General features: G+C 42.2%; 1 protein-coding gene across 5 annotated transcripts in view; it reads right to left on the bottom strand.

Moving 5' to 3' along the window:
- The window catches only part of LOC129865935 (glucosidase 2 subunit beta-like), a 316,514-nt gene that overhangs the window by 119,839 nt on the left and 178,793 nt on the right, over nt 1–17,882 (bottom strand). For 4 of the 5 annotated variants that reach the window (XM_055939022.1, XM_055939023.1, XM_055939025.1 and 1 more), the window contains exon 12: nt 9,549–9,638. The exons of the other annotated variant lie outside the window; for it this stretch is intronic. In XM_055939022.1, coding sequence (XP_055794997.1) covers nt 9,549–9,638 — 90 coding nt within the window. The remainder of the gene's footprint in view (nt 1–9,548; nt 9,639–17,882) is intronic. 5 annotated transcript variants of the gene reach the window in all.

Below are 17,882 nucleotides of genomic sequence, written 5' to 3'. Positions count from 1 at the left end.
TCTATGATATGTAGATACTAACTGGCTAGGTATAAACAATATGGTAGCAGCTCTGCACTGCTCTATGATATGTAGATACTAACTGGCTAGGTATAAACAACATGGTAGCAGCTCCGACCTGCTCTATGATATGTAGATACTAACTGGCTAGGTATAAACAACATGGTAACAGCTCCACCCTGCTCTATGATATGTAGATACTAACTGGCTAGGTATAAACAATATGGTAGCAGCTCCAACCTGCTATATGATATGTAGATACCAACTGGCTAGGTATAAACAACATGGTAGCAGCTCCGCCCTGCTCTATGATATGTAGATACTAACTGGCTAGGTATAAACAACATGGTAGCAGCTCTGACCTGCTCTATGATATGTAGATAATAACTGGCTAGGTATAAACAACATGGTAGCAGCTACGACCTGCTCTATGATATGTAGATACTAACTGGCTAGGTATAGACAATATGGTAGCAGCTCTGACCTGCTCTATGATATGTAGATACTAACTGGCTAGGTATAAACAATATGGTAGCAGCTCTGCACTGCTCTATGATATGTAGATACTAACTGGCTAGGTATAGACAATATGGTAGCAGCTCTGACCTGCTCTATGATATGTAGATATTAACTGGCTAGGTATAAACAATATGGTAGCAGCTCCGCCCTGCTCTATGATATGTAGATACTAACTGGCTAGGTATAAACAACATGGTAGCAGCTCCGCCCTGCTCTATGATATGTAGATAATAACTGGCTAGGTATAAACAATATGGTAGCAGCTCCAACCTGCTCTATGATATGTAGATACTAACTGGCTAGGTATAAACAATATGGTAGCAGCTCTGACCTTGCCCTCTGATAGTGGGATTGTTTTTGCATATTGCCTTTAATACTACTTGGTAGATGTAGTAGACTCCACGTAAGACTACTTGGTAGATGTAGTAGACTCCATGTAAGACTACTTGGTAGATGTAGTAGACTCCACGTAAGACTACTTGGTAGATGTAGTAGACTCCACGTAAGACTACTTGGTAGATGTAGTAGACTCCACGTAAGACTACTTGGTAGATGTAGTAGACTCCATGTAAGACTACTTGGTAGATGTAGTAGACTCCACGTAAGACTACTTGGTAGATGTAGTAGACTCCATGTAAGACTACTTGGTAGATGTAGTAGACTCCATGTAAGACTACTTGGTAGATGTAGTAGACTCCATGCAAGACTACTTGGATGTAGGATACGTGGTACACTGCTGTTCTCCACTGCACTACTTACCAGGACATTTATGCAGAGGCATATTCTAATGAGGAGAAGACTTTTAATAGCAGTTATTAAATAGAGCAATTCAGACGGTCATTTCACCTTCAGCCCCTTGATTGAAGATGTATTATTCTCTATGACATCAATCCTGCGGTCAACTACTTGATTAGTGGATGTGCCTGAGTGTGTAAGAGACCCTCTTCTTATTGACAATCGACCAAATGTGACCTTTGAAATGAATTAATTTCTGGGGTAACTTATGAACGCTAACGCTGAAAATCATGCATTCATTTAACGACATTGTCCCTGCCACATCTATCATAATTTCAAAAGCTGCCCGAGTGTGACAAAGAGCTGGCTCTGCAAGGCGTGGATCTGCATAAGTAACTGACGCAGCTGTCGTCGTTAAACTCGTTCATATTATGATGGACTGGGCTTCAGGCCTTCTGGCTTCCTCTCCACACATACACTGAACACAAATATAAACGCAACATGTAAAGTATTGGTCTTGTGTTTCATGAGCTGAAATAAAAGAAACCAGACATGTTCCATACACACAAAAAAAAAAAGATTATTTCCCTCAAATGTTTTTGCACAAATGTGTTTCCATCCCTGTTAGTGAGCATTTCTCCACTGCCGAGATAATCCATCCACCTGACAGGTGTCACATATCAAGAAGCTGATTAAACAGCATGCTCATTACACAGGTGCACCTTGTGCTGTGGGACAATAAAATGTTTTATTTAAATTTACAGATTTCCTCATATGAACTGTAACTCAGTAAAATCTTTGAAATTGTTGCATGTTGTATTTATATTTTTTTGTTCAGTATATATCCCTGCTGCATCATACCATCCATCTTTCAAATAGTTTGAGAATTTGCTCTAGCCTGTCTGTAGTGGGTGGGGTTTAGGGACAATTCTATTGGTTCCCATTGTGCCAGGAAATCTCAATGAAGCACAGCAAAAGTATTATTTTAAATCCAGGTCTGCCATATATAATACACACATAGGCAGTTGTATACTCGACGTGACACCTAACATCGACATGCAGAGGATCGCCTCAATTCTGAGCCCTAAAACTGCAATGGAACAAACATGGCATGAAAGATACTGTTGAGAAAATGGGGAGAAAATGCTCTTGAGCTGTACGATGCCTAATATCATGACAGTACGTATACATTACACCAAAATCTTCTGCATGTGTCGGTCCCTGAGGTTTAACCAACCTCGATTTGCTCTTCCAGAGCTCTAACAGACTGTTTACATCGCCTTGGTAACTCCTGAGGCAGTCGCCACATCAAGCAATCGACGCACGCCAGCTTGAACTGGCTCCCTTGCATCTATCTCAAATTGTCCCCTCAAGGCATTGATTTCGATAGTGTTTCTTTGTCCCCCCCCCCCCCCTAAAAGAACCCCTAAAAGAACCTATTTTATGTTATACCTATATGTGATATTAAAGACAGGAAAGTGCCAACTGAGTTGTGTAAACGTTCTCTTTTCACTTCCTTCCTGTCACAAGGCATGACTCATTCAACAAACTCGTTTCTAATGCCACTACAGTTGGAAGGCTGAGTGAATCTGACCTGACAGTATTGCATAAATCCGAGGCCCTCGATTTAAAGTTGCTTTGAGGAAACGTCCACAAATCCACAGGAGTATTAAGACTTGGCTGTAGGTAGCTCCACTTCTGAGAGGTATATTACGGGTTGTCCTCCTTCACACTTTGCTCAGTGGCGTCAACTGCGGCTCCCGAGACGATATCTGAAGCGTCACAGAGCCACGTACTAGAGGTGACAATCTTGACTTAGGTACGTAAAATTAACTTTTTGTGCGAAACGTTCCGAGATTATTAGAGTTGGGTGTTTGCGAAATGTGTATTCATTTAAATAAATATTTAGCAGAAAGAGAGGTGAAAACCTTTCTGTAGGCCTAGTTATATTGGAAAACAGATCATGACGATTCACACAGAACTACTTCTCAGATTTGGGTTGTTTGCGGCCTGTGGAGAAATTGATTTATATCAAGGCAATTTGAAGTGCACCTCTATACTGCATTCAACTACTAATCTCACCATTAATCTGTCTTCTTGAAAGTGTTCGACAACAAAAGGAAATGTTTCCCTTTGAAATCCAAGTATCGATATATTTTCCCTCGACTAACATCAGAGAAGGCTAAGAAACTGGAATAGGGGAAATTATTCATATGGACGTACTTTACGAGGTGATCAAACAAAGGAGGAGTTGAGACAGAACATTCTTCAAATCAACAAGGAGTTGAGACTGAACATTCTTCAAATCAACAAGGAGTTGAGACTGAACATTCTTCAAATCAACAAGGAGTTGAGACTGACATTCTTCAAATCAACGAGGAGTTGAGACAGAACATTTATCAAATCAACAAGGAGTTGAGACAGAACATTCATCAAATCAACAAGGAGTTGAGACTGTACATTCTTCAAATCAACAAGGAGTTGAGACTGAACATTCTTCAAATCAACAAGGAGTTGAGACTGAACATTCTTCAAATCAACGAGGAGGAGTTGAGACTGAACATTCATCAAATCAACGAGGAGTTGAGACTGAACATTCTTCAAATCAACAAGGAGTTGAGACTGTACATTCTTCAAATCAACGAGGAGTTGAGACTGAACATTCTTCAAATCAACAAGGAGTTGAGACTGAACATTCTTCAAATCAACAAGGAGTTGAGACTGTACATTCTTCAAATCAACAAGGAGTTGAGACTGAACATTCTTCAAATCAACAAGGAGTTGAGACTGAACATTCTTCAAATCAACGAGGAGGAGTTGAGACTGAACATTCTTCAAATCAACGAGGAGTTGAGACTGAACATTCATCAAATCAACGAGGAGTTGAGACTGAACATTCTTCAAATCAACAAGGAGTTGAGACTGTACATTCTTCAAATCAACGAGGAGTTGAGACTGAACATTCTTCAAATCAACAAGGAGTTGAGACTGAACATTCTTCAAATCAACAAGGAGTTGAGACTGAACATTCTTCAAATCAACAAGGAGGAGTTGAGACTGAACATTCTTCAAATCAACAAGGAGGAGTTGAGACAGAACATTCTTCAAATCAACAAGGAGGAGTTGAGACTGAACATTCTTCAAATCAACGAGGAGTTGAGACTGAACATTCTTCAAATCAACAAGGAGTTGAGACTGTACATTCTTCAAATCAACGAGGAGTTGAGACTGAACATTCTTCAAATCAACGAGGAGGAGTTGAGACTGAACATTCTTCAAATCAACGAGGAGTTGAGACTGAACATTCTTCAAATCAACGAGGAGTTGAGACTGAACATTCTTCAAATCAACAAGGAGTTGAGACTGAACATTCTTCAAATCAACAAGGAGGACTTGAGTTATTATGAACAGTATTTAAAGAGTAAACTGAGCTGAATTGAGTGCCTGTGTGTGAGAGTATGTGTGAGTGGAGTGTGTGTGTGTTTGTGAGCGAGAAAGAGAGTATGTATGTGTGTATGCGGGAGAGAGAGAGAGAGAGAGAGAGAGAGAGAGAGAGAGAGAGAGAGAGAGAGAGAGAGAGAGAGAGAGAGAGAGAGAGAGAGAGAGAGAGAGAGAGAGAGAGAGACAGAGAGAGAGACAGAGAGAGAGAGAGAGAGAGAGAGAGAGAGAGAGAGAGAGAGAGAGAGAGAGAGAGAGAGAGAGAGAGAGAGAGGGGGGGGGGGGAGTATGTGTGTCTGTGTGGGGTTCTGTGTCTCAATCAGCTTTTGTCATTTCTGTCCTCCATTAGGGCTATCTAATACACTGAGCCACTCGTTCCGCTCCCATCATTGTCTCAGAATGATCCTCCACCAACGCTCTCGCACCAGTACGAAATTAATTAAATGTATTTAAATAATGTACAACTATTAGTTATATTAAAGATAGGCAGTGTATGGGTTCCCAGAGCTCACTTTTACCGCTCCAGGCATTTCTCTCCAATATTGGCTGCTGTTCAGAAAGAGAGAGAGAGCCATCTAAACACAAGGGAGGTGGATGAGCCATCTAAACACAAAGGGAGGTGGATGAGCCATCTAAACACAAGGGAGATGGATGAGCCATCTGAACACAAGGGAGGTGGGTGAGCCAACTAAACATAAAGGGAGGTGGATGAGCCATCTAAACACAAAGGGAGGTGGATGAGCCATCTAAACACAAAGGGAGGTGGATGAGCCATCTAAACACAAAGGGAGGTGGGTGAGCCATCTAAACACAAAGGGAGGTGGGTGAGCCATCTAAACACAAAGGGAGGTGGATGAGCCATCTAAACACAAAGGGAGGTGGATGAGCCATCTAAACACAAAGGGAGGTGGATGAGCCATCTAAACACAAGGGAGATGGATGAGCCATCTGAACACAAGGGAGATGGGTGAGCCATCTAAACATAAAGGGAGGTGGATGAGCCATCTAAACACAAAGGGAGGTGGATGAGCCATCTAAACACAAAGGGAGGTGGATGAGCCATCTAAACACAAAGGGAGGTGGATGAGCCATCTAAACACAAAGGGAGGTGGGTGAGCCATCTAAACACAAAGGGAGATGGATGAGCCATCTAAACACAAGGGAGGTGGGTGAGCCATCTAAACATAAAGGGAGGTGGATGAGCCATCTGAACACAAGGGAGGTGGATGAGCCATCTAAACACAAGGGAGGAGGATGAGCCATCTAAACACAAAGGGAGGTGGATGAGCCATCTAAACACAAAGGGAGGTGGATGAGCCATCTAAACACAAGGGGAGGTGGATGAGCCATCTAAACACAAAGGGAGGTGGATGAGCCATCTAAACACAAAGGGAGGTGGGTGAGCCATCTAAACACAAGGGAGGTGGATGAGCAATCTGAACACACGGGAGGTGGATGAGCCATCTAAACACAAGGGAGGTGGATGAGCCATCTAAACACAAAGGGAGGATGAGCCATCTAAACACAAAGGGAGGAGGATGAGACATCTAAACACAAAGGGAGGAGGATGAGACATCTAAACACAAAGGGAGGAGGATGAGCCATCTAAACACAAAGGAGGTGGATGAGAGAAGACTTCTACTGATTATCAAGAAGTGGGAGAGGAGGAGAGATTCTTTCCATTATCGGAATGGATTCGGAGCGATGCTGGCGGTCCACGGGGGGCACGGGGGGCGCGGGGGAGTGAGACGAGAGGGCCCTGGGTTTATGTGTCTATCAATGCCACGTCTTTTCAGGATCATGGTTCAAGGCACATGGCAAGGGGAGACTGGTACGTCGCCTTGGGTGTTTGGCGGGTCGCTTGAGCTGGTAGAGACTATGTTCTCTGGTGTCTTAAAGGAGGGCGGGGGGGGGGGGGGGGGGGGGGGGGTGACGCTCTAGGCCCAGGAAAGAGCGGCTACGGGGGTGTAGAGTGCGTGATTGAGAGAAATAGGCCAACTGGACACACAACTTCTGTCTGGTGCTGTGGAACTGAGTTAAGACAAATCAAGTGGGGTGTAGAGATGTACGTGAAGAGAACATGGACAGAGAGATAGAGATATCAAGTGGGGTTAAAAAACTAACAAACAAACAAAGCGATTTGTTGTGTATCTAGTCCATGATGAATCCAGTAAACATGTATTATACCTGTAGAATATCTCTAGTAAACATGTATTATACCTGTAGAATATCTCCAGTAAACATGTATTATACCTGTAGAATATCTCCAGTAAACATGTATTATACCTGTAGAATATCTCTAGTAAACATGTATTATACCTGTAGAATATCTCTAGTAAACATGTATTACCTGTAGAATATCTCTAGTAAACATGTATTATACCTGTAGAATATCTCCAGTAAACACGTATTATACCTGTAGAATATCTCTAGTAAACATGTATTATACCTGTAGAATATCTCCAGTAAACATGTATTATACCTGTAGAATATCTCTAGTAAACATGTATTATACCTGTAGAATATCTCCAGTAAACACGTATTATACCTGTAGAATATCTCTAGTAAACATGTATTATACCTGTAGAATATCTCTAGTAAACATGTATTATACCTGTAGAATATCTCTAGTAAACATGTATTATACCTGTAGAATATCTCCAGTAAACATGTATTATACCTGTAGAATATCTCCAGTAAACATGTATTATACCTGTAGAATATCTCTAGTAAACATGTATTATACCTGTAGAATATCTCTAGTAAACATGTATTACCTGTAGAATATCTCTAGTAAACATGTATTATACCTGTAGAATATCTCCAGTAAACACGTATTATACCTGTAGAATATCTCTAGTAAACATGTATTATACCTGTAGAATATCTCCAGTAAACATGTATTATACCGGTAGAATATCTCCAGTAAACATGTATTATACCTGTAGAATATCTCTAGTAAACATGTATTATACCTGTAGAATATCTCTAGTAAACATGTATTATACCTGTAGAATATCTCTAGTAAACATGTATTATACCTGTAGAATATCTCCAGTAAACATGTATTATACCTGTAGAATATCAAAAGAAAAGACGTTGCAGTAGCCAAGACTGAAACATTATTTTAGATTATAATTATTTTCACGGTAAATGCAGCAAAAGTGTGCACTTGGTAGTGTGAGAGAGAAAGTGTGGACTTGGTAGTGTGAGAGAGAAAGTGTGCACTTGGTAGTGTGAGAGAGAAAGTGTGCACTTGGTAGTGTGAGAGAGAAAGTGTGCACTTGGTAGTGTGAGAGAGAAAGTGTGCACTTGGTAGTGTGAGAGAGAAAGTGTGGACTTGGTATTGTGAGAGAGAAAGTGTGCACTTGGTGGTGTGAGAGAGAAAGTGTGGACTTGGTAGTGTGAGAGAGAAAGTGTGCACTTGGTAGTGTGAGAGAGAAAGTGTGGACTTGGTAGTGTGAGAGAGAAAGTGTGCACTTGGTAGTGTGAGAGAGAAAGTGTGCACTTGGTAGTGTGAGAGAGAAAGTGTGGACTTGGTAGTGTGAGAGAGAAAGTGTGCACTTGGTAGTGTGAGAGAGAAAGTGTGCACTTGGTAGTGTGAGAGAGAAAGTGTGGACTTGGTAGTGTGAGAGAGAAAGTGTGCACTTGGTAGTGTGAGAGAGAAAGTGTGCACTTGGTAGTGTGAGAGAGAAAGTGTGCACTTGGTAGTGTGAGAGAGAAAGTGTGCACTTGGTAGTGTGAGAGAGAAAGTGTGCACTTGGTAGTGTGAGAGAGAAAGTGTGGACTTGGTAGTGTGAGAGAGAAAGTGTGCACTTGGTAGTGAGAGAGAGAAAGTGTGCACTTGGTAGTGTGAGAGAGAAAGTGTGCACTTGGTAGTGTGAGAGAGAAAGTGTGCACTTGGTAGTGTGAGAGAGAAAGTGTGCACTTGGTAGTGTGAGAGAGAAAGTGTGCACTTCGTAGTGTGAGAGAGAAAGTGTGCACTTGGTAGTGTGAGAGAGAAAGTGTGCACTTGGTATTGTGAGAGAATTGGTAACCACGGACTCCGTAACCAAGGCCCGGAACGTATTTGCAGCGAGATCTCAGATCATTTTTATTTTAATCTTTTAAAATTGCAACCACCCACAGGCTCAGAAGACTCCAGCTGGCAAGCAATTCTGAAGAGAACAGATTCTACACAGACTGAGGCCATAGGGAGACAGGCAGGGAAGTGAAAGAAGCCGTACTGTTGATTAAATTGAGTTGATTTAGCCGCTTAGCTTCTCCTCCAGGCTGATTTACAGTTCTCCAGAAGATATTTACCTGAGTTGGCTCAGGTTGACTGAGGTAATATGGCTACAAGTCTTCAAGGTAGGAAGACCGACCTGCAAATCTCCGGCTGTGTTTTTTAATATCATCGTTATTTATACAGGTGAGTCTCACTGAGATAAACAATCTATTTTACAAGAGAGACCTGGTCCAGAATCACACCGACCATCATGTCTTAATACAACGAGGCTCTAGGGTCTATGGGCACCTTTAGTATGAATAGCCACTGTCAGTTGGATATCCACTGTACAGTATATGTCGGAATGTAGAATTCCCTTCAACCTACCATCTATTGACCATGTCAATCATCATTTTTTCAACAGACAGTTTCCTTACTGAGTGTTGGACTCAATTAATGCAGACAAAGTATATCTGAAGACAATTAATAATTGTTCCATTCATTACTATCACCGTTCCAAAGACCGGTTCTTCTCACGGAAGGTTTTACACCGACTGTAACGGGTTTATAAGTTGCTGCCAACCCCAAAAATAATGCAACTGTACAACCCCAGAGTGGAGTTTAAAGGGTTAAAGTGAGAGGTACTTACTCATGAACCTTCAGCTGGAAACATTGGTTATGCAGGAATAGGAACTCTCTCTCTGATCCGTAGTCTATGGAAAGTTTCTCCCTTAGGTCCCTTTGGGGAAAAACAGTTTAAAGAGAAAGCAATTACTCTTTAACATTTTACTTTGGATGAGTTATTGACGATAACCTTGCATAAATGAAACGATAGAAACGAGGTCCCGTGTATTAATTTGAGACACCTCTGAATGACTTGGATGGTAATTGACCCACGGAACTAAATACAAACACTAATATGAATCATATGGATCTCTATACATGGGACATACAGGGTCGATTTCTAGCAGTAGCATATTGAAACTAATAACATACAGGAAGTTAACATTGTACCAAATACAAAGACAGTGATCAAAAGACCTACGGAAGACACTTCGTTAAGATCAAGAACAGCAGTGAGACTGGAACACATGTGTCACTTAATTAATTGACGTAAAACCGATTGCAATGTTGTTAGAATTTCTGTCACATTTAATTTCCCAATTGATTATTCATGCAGTTTCATTTTAATGCAAAAAAATAATAATCTTAAAAGCATTGGCACCCTACCCACACCACAGTCAAATTTACTGACTTTACATGTCAGCTTCTGATAATATCTGAGTCGTTGCAGAATTTAAATAGCCTTTGCTGTTTCTTTAAAATACAATTTCAAACAAACTAATACATAAGTGAAGAATAACTCATAACCAAAATAAATTATTTTTTGCATCGAACCATCATCTTACACAAGAAACCTCGGCCATTTGTTGCAAGTCAGTGACGAAATAGTTTTGCATTAAATGAAAAGGATATGTTCAATAACTTAGAGTGGCTGGATTGGTGCTCCACACAGACAACGTGACCCTTTCAGACCATTTTGGTATTGCAATGTCGCCAATTATCAGGCCGAAGCAGACTGGCATTCCCTAATCGAGAATACAGGAACGGAGCCCGTTATCTCTCACTGTGCAAAGGTCCTTTTCCATATTTATGATACACAAATGCTAATGCATTTTGGTTGAGGCGGGTTTGGACTGATAAGGTGGGGTGGAGTGGGGCCTCCCACTAAGGTCACAAAGGCAATTGTGTATGTGTGTGTGTGTCTGTGTATGTGTGTGTGTGTGTGTGTGTGTGTGTGTGTGTGTGTGTGTGTGTGTGTGTGTGTGTGTGTGTGTGTGTGTGTATATACACTACCGTTCAAAAGTTTGGGGTCACTTAAAAAAAGTCCTTGTTTTTGAAAGAAAAAGCTAATTTTTGTCCATTGAAATAACATCAAATTGATCAGAAATACAGTCTAGACATTGTTAATGGTGTGAAGGACTATTGTAGCTGGAAACAGCTGATTTTTAATGAAATATCTACATAGGCGTACAGAGGCCCATTATCAGCAACCATCACTCCTGTGTTAGCTAATCCAAGTTTATCATTTTTAAAAGGTTAATTGATCATTAGAAAACCCTTTTGCAATTATGTCAGCACAGCTGAAAACTGTTCTGATTAAAGAAGCAATACAACTGGCCTTCTTTAGACTAGTTGAGTATCTGGAGCATCAGCATTTGTGGGTTTGATTACAGGCTCAAAATGGCCAGAAACAAAGAACTTCCTTCTGAAACCCGTCAGTCTATTCTTGTTCTGAGAAATGAAGGCCATGGGATTCCATGGGAGAAATTGCCAAGAAACTGAAGATCTCGTACAACACCGTGTACTACTCCCTTCACAGAACAGCGCAAACTGGCTCTAACCAGAATAGAAAGAGGAGTGGGAGGTGCACAACTGAGCAAGAGGACAAGTACGTAAGAGGGTCTAGTTTGAGAAACAAACTCAACGGCAGCTTCATTAAATAGTACCCGCAAAACACCAGTCTTAACATCAACAGTGGATAGGCAACTCCGGAATACTGGCCTTCTAGGCAGAGTTGCAAAGAAAAAGCCATATCCCACACTGGCCAATAAAAAGAAAAGATTAAGATGGGCAAAATAACACAGACACTGGACAGAGGAACTCTGCCTAGAAGGCCAGCATCCCGGAGTTGCCTCTTCACTATTGACGTTGAGACTGGTGTTTTGCAAGTACTATTTAATGAAGCTGCCGTTGAGGACTTATGAGGCGTCTGTTTCTCAAACTAGAGACTCTAATGTACTTGACCTCTTGCTCAGTTGTGCAACGGGGCCTCCCACTCCCCTTTCTATTCTGGATAGAGACAATTTGCGCTGTTCTGTGAAGGGAGTAGTACACGGTGTTGTACGAGATCTTCAGTTTCTTGGCAATTTCTTGCATGGAATAGCCTTTATTTCTCAGAACAAGAACACACTGACTGATAATTCTTTGTTTCTAGCCATTTTGAGCCTGTAATCGAACCCACAAATGCTGATGCTCCAGATACCCAACTAGTCTAAAGAAGGCCAGTTGTATTGCTTATTTTTTTTAATGTATTTATTTATTTCACCTTTATTTAACCAGGTAGGCCAGTTGAGAACAAGTTCTCATTTACAACTGCGACCTGGCCAAGATAAAGCAAAGCAGTGCGACAAAAACAATACAGAGTTACACATAAACAAACGTACAGTCAATAACACAGTAGAAAGATCTATATTCAGTGTGTGCAAATGTAGAAGATTAGGGAGGTAAGGCAATAAATAGGCCATAGTGGCAAAATAATTACAATTTAGCATTAACACTGGAGTGATAGATGTGCAGATGATGATGCGCAAGTAGAGATACTGGGGTGCAAAAGAGCAAATAAATAACAATATGGGGATGAGGTAATTGGGTGGGCTATTTACAGATGGGCTGTGTACAGGTGCAGTGATCGGTAAGCTGCTTTGACAGCTGATGCTTAAAGTTAGTGAGGGAGATATAAGTCTCCAGCTTCAGTGATTTTTGCAATTCGTTCCAGTCATTGGCAGCAGAGAACTGTAAGGAAAGGCGACCAAAGCAGGTGTTGGCTTTGAGGATGACCAGTGAGATATACCTGCTGGAGTGCGTTCTATGGGTGGGTGTTGCTATGGTGACCAGTGAGCTGAGATAAGGCTGGGCTTTACCTAGCAAAGACTTATAGATGACCTGGAGCCAGTGGGTTTGGCGACGAATATGAAACGAGGGCCAGCCAAAGAGAGCATAAAGGTCGCAGTGGTGGGTAGTATATGGGGCTTTGGTGACAAAACGGATGGCACTGTGATAGACTGAATCCAATTTGCAGAATAGAGTGTTGGAGGCTATTTTGTAAATGACATCGCCGAAGTCAAGGATCGGTAGGACGGTCAGTTTTACGAGGGTATGTTTGGCAGCATGAGTGAAGGAGGCTTTGTTGCGAAATAGGAAGCCGATTCTAGATTTAATTTTGGATTGGAGATGCTTGATGTGAGTCTGGAAGGAGAGTTTACAGTCTAACCAGACACCTAGGTATTTGTAGTTGTCCACATATTCTAAGTCAGAACCGTCCAGAGTAGTGATGCTAGTCGGGCGGGCAGGTGTGGGCAGCGATCGGTTGAAGAGCATGCATTTAGTTTTACTAGCTTTAAAGAGCAGTTGGAGGCCACGGAAGGAGTGTTGTATGGCATTGAAGCTCGTTTGGAGGTTTGTTAACACAGTGTAAAAAGAAGGGCTAGATGTATACAGAATGGTATAGTCTGCGTAGAGGTGGATCAGGGAATCACCCGCAGCAAGAGCGACATCGTTGATATATACAGAGAAAAGAGTCGGCTCGAGATTTGAACCCTGTGGTACCCCCATAGAGACTGTCAGAGGTCCGGACAACAGGTCCTCCGATTTGACACACTGAACTCTATCTGAGAAGTAGTTGGTGAACCAGGCGAGGCAGTCATTTGAGATACCAAGGCTATTGAGTCTGCCGAAAAGAATGCGGTGATTGACAGAGTCGAAAGCCTTGGCCAGGTCGATGAAGACGGCCGCACAGTACTGTTATTTATCGATGGCGGTTATGATATCATTTAGGACCTTGGGCGTGGCTGAGGTACACCCATGACCAGCTCGGAAACCAGATTGAATAGCGGAGAAGGTATGATGGGATTCAAAATGGTCAGTGATCTGTTTGTTAACTTGGCTTTCGAAGACTTTTGAAAGGCAGGGCAGGATGTATATAGGTCTGTAACAGTTTGGGTCTAGAGTGTCTCCCCCTTTTGAAGAGGGGGATGACCGCGGCAGCTTTCAAATCTTTAGCGATCTCAGACGACACGAAAGAGAGGTTGAACAGGCTAGTAGCAACTGCGGTGGATAATTTTAGAAAGAGAGGGTCCAGATTGTCTATCCCAGCTGATTTGTAGGGGTCCAGATTTTGCAGCTCTTTCAGAACATCAGCTATCTGGATTTGGGTGAAAGAAAAGCGGGGACGGGGACGGGGGCTTGGAGAAGTTGCTGTGGGGGGTGCAGAGCTGTTGTCCGGGGTAGGGGTAGCCAGGTGGAAAGCATGGCAGGCCGTAGATGAATGTTTATTGAAATTCTTGATTATCGTAGATTGATCGGTGGTGACAGCGTTTCCTAGCCTCAGTGCAGTTGGCAGCTGGGAGGAGGTGATCTTATTCTCCATGGACTTTACAGTGTCCCAGAACTTTTTGGAAATAGTGCTACAGGATGCGAATTTCTGTTTGAAAAAGCTAGCTTTTGCTTTCCTAACTGACTGTGTATATCGGTTCCTGATTTCCCTGAAAAGTTGCATATCGCGGGGGCTATTTGGTGCTAATGCAGTACGCCACAGGATGTTTTTGTGCTGGTCAAGGGCAGACAGGTCTGGAGTGAACCAGGGGCTATATCTGTTCTTAGTTCTACATTTTTTGAACGGGGCATGCTTATTTAAGATGGTGAGGAAAGCACTTTTAAAGAACAACCAGGCATCCTCTACTGATGGGATGAGGTCAGTATCCTTCCAGGATACCCGGGCCATGTTGATTAGAAAGGCACACTCGCTGAAGTATTTTACAGAGCGTTTGACAGTGATGAGGGGTGGTCGTTTGACCACAGACCCATTACAGATGCAGGCAATGAGGCAGTGATCACTGAGATCCTGGTTGAAGACAGCAGAGGTGTATTTGGAGGGCAGGATGATATCCATGAGGGTGCCCAAGTTTACGGATTTAGGGTTGTACCTGGTAGGTTCCTTGATAATTTGTGTGGGATTGAGGACATCTAGCTTAGATCGTAGGACGGCCGGGGTGTTAAGAATATCCCAGTTAATGTCACCTAACAGTACGAACTCTGAAGATAGATGGGGGGCAATCAATTCACATAAAGTTGAAGTCGGAGGTTTACATACACCTTAGCCAAATACATTTAAACTCAGTTTTTCATCATTCCTGACATTTAATCGTAGTAAAAATTCCCTGTCTTATGTCAGTTAGAATCACCACTTTATTTTAAGAATGTGAAATGTCAGAATAATAGTAGAGGGAATTATTTATTTCAGCTTTTATTTATTTTATCACATTCCCAGTGGGTCAGAAGATTACATACACTCAATTAGTATTTGGTAGCATTACCTTGAAATTGTTTAACTTGGGTCAAATGTTTCGGGTAGCCGTCCACAAGCTTCCCACAATAAGTTGGGTGAGTTTTTGCCCATTCCTCCTGACAGAGCTGGTGTAACTGAGTCAGGTTTGTAGGCCTCCTTGCTCGCACACACTTTTTCAGTTCTGAACCCACACATTTTCTATAGGATTGAGGTCAGGGATTTGTGATGGCCACTCCAATACCTTGACTTTGTTGTCCTTAAGCCATTTTGACACAACTTTGGAAGTATGCTTGGGGTCATTGTCCATTTGGAAGACTATTTGCGACCAAGCTTTAACTTCCTGACTGATGTCTTGAGATGTTTCTTCAATATATCCACATAATTTCCCTCCCTCATGACGCAATCTATTTCGTGAAGTGCACCAGTCCCTCCTGCAGTCCCTCCTGTGCTTCACGGTTGGGATGGTGTTCTTCTCCCCCTTTTTCCTCCAAACATAACGATGGTCATTATGGCCAAACAGTACTATTTTTGTTTCATCAGACCAGAGGACATGTCTCCAAAAAGTACATTCTTTGTCCCCATGTGCAGTTGCAAACCGTAGTCTGCCCTTTTTTATGGTGGTTTTGGAGCGGTGTCTTCATCCTTGCTGAGTGGCCTTTCAGGTTATGTCGATATTGGACTCGTTTTACTGTGGATATAGATACTTTTGTACCTGTTTCCTCCAGCATCTTCACAAGGTCCTTTGCTGTTGTTCTGGGATTGATTTGCACTTTTCGCACCAAGGTATGTTCATCCTGAGTGGTATGATGGCTGCTGGTTGTACAGATGAACGTGGTACCTTCAGGGGTCTGGAAATTGCTCCCAAGGATGAACCAGACTTGTGGAGGTCTACAATTTTTTTTCTGAGGTCTTGGCTGATTTCTTTTGATTTTCCCATGATCTCAAGCAAAGATCCACCAAGTTTGAAGATAGGCCTTGAAATACATCCACAGGTATACCTCCAATTGACTCAAATGATGTCAATTAGCCTAGCAGAAGCTTCAAAAGCCATGACATAATTTTCTGAAATTTTCCATGCTGTTTAAAGGCATAGTTAACTTAGTGTATGTAAACTTCTGACCCACTGGAGTTGTGATATAAGTGAAATAATCTGTCTGTAAACAATTGTTGGAAAAATGACTTGTGTCATGCACAAAGTAGATGTCCTAACCGACATGCCAAAAATATAGTTTGTTAACAAGAAATTTGTGGAGTGGTTGAAAAATGAGTTTTAATGCTCCAACCTAAGTGTATGTAAACTTCCGACCTCAACTGTATGGTGTCCAGGGCACAGTTGGGGGCTGAGGGGGGGTCTATAACAAGGGGCAACAGTGAGAGACTTATTTCTGGAAAGGTGGATTTTTAAAAGTAGAAGTTCGAACTGTTTGGGCACAGACCTGGATAGTATGACAGAACTCTGCAGACTATCTCTGCAGTAGATTGCAACTCCGCCCCCTTTGCCAGTTCTATCTTGACGGAAAATGTTAGAGCTGGGGATGGAAATTTCCGAATTTTTGGTGGCCTTCCTAAGCCAGGATTCAGACAAGGCTAGGACATCAGGGTTGGCGGAGTGTGCTAAAGCAGTGAATAAAACAAACTTAGGGAGGAGGCTTCTGATGTTAACATGCATAAAACCAAGGTTTTTACGGTTATAGAAGTCAACAAATGAGAGCGCCTGGGGATAAGGTGTAGTACTGGGGGCTACAGGGCCTGGGTTAACCTCTACATCACCAGAGGAGGAGTAGGATAAGGGTACGGCTAAAGGCTATAAGAACTGGTCGTCAAGTGCGTTGGGAATCAGCACAACAGTTTTCAGCTGTGCTAACATAATTGCAAAATGTTTTTCTAATGATCAATTAGCCTTTTAAAATTATAAACTTGGATTAACTAACACAACGTGCCATTGGAACACAGGAGTGATGGTTGCTGATAATGGGCCTCTGTACGCCTATGTAGATATTCCATTAAAAATCAGCTGTTTCCAGCTATAATAGTCATTTACAGCATTAACAATGTCTACACTGTATTTCTGATCAATTTTATGTTATTTTTATGGACAGAAAATGTGCTTTTCTTGTGATTGTATGTATGTATGTGTGTGTGTGTGGTGTGTGTACTGTATGTAAGTATCTATGTGCTTTTGAACTTTTCTGTAGGGTTCTTGATGTACTGCGCTCCACCCAGCACTGGTGGAAGGTGCGCTGTCCACAACGATCATAGCCCCAAGGCCGAAGCAAGGAAAATATTAAGTTAGAGTGGGTCACAGTGTAATGCCAAGCATGCCATACACAGGTAAGTGGGACACACACACAGGCGAGCGAGAGAGAGAGAGAGAGAGAGAGACAGAGAGAGAGAGACAGAGAGAGAGAGACAGAGACAGAGACAGAGACAGAGAGAGAGAGAGAGAGAGAGAGAGAGAGAGAGAGAGAGAGAGAGAGAGAGAGAGAGAGAGAGAGAGAGAGAGAGAGACAGAGAGAGAGAGAGAGAGACAGAGACAGAGAAATAAAGCAACACTAGACACTATGGAAGATAAAGCTTTTACTATCTCATCCTGGAATATACAAGGTCTGAGGTCATTGGACTAAAAAGATGGAACCTAAACTTCACCAAAGCAATAGGAAATACAGACGTTGTCCTCGTATAAGAAACATGGTATAGAGGAGACGGCCCCACTGGTGTCCCTCTAGGTTACAGAGAGCTGGTAGTCCCATCCACCAAACTACCAGGTGTGAAACAGGGAAGGGACTCAGGGTATATTCTAATTTGGTATAGAGCAGACCTAACCCACTCTATTAAATTAGTCAAAACAGGAACATT

Source organism: Salvelinus fontinalis, chromosome 11 (assembly GCF_029448725.1).
Source record: "Salvelinus fontinalis isolate EN_2023a chromosome 11, ASM2944872v1, whole genome shotgun sequence".
Classification (NCBI taxonomy): domain Eukaryota; kingdom Metazoa; phylum Chordata; class Actinopteri; order Salmoniformes; family Salmonidae; genus Salvelinus; species Salvelinus fontinalis.
Note: the sequence above shows the minus strand (reverse complement) of the source record. Positions and strands in the feature narration are given on the sequence as shown.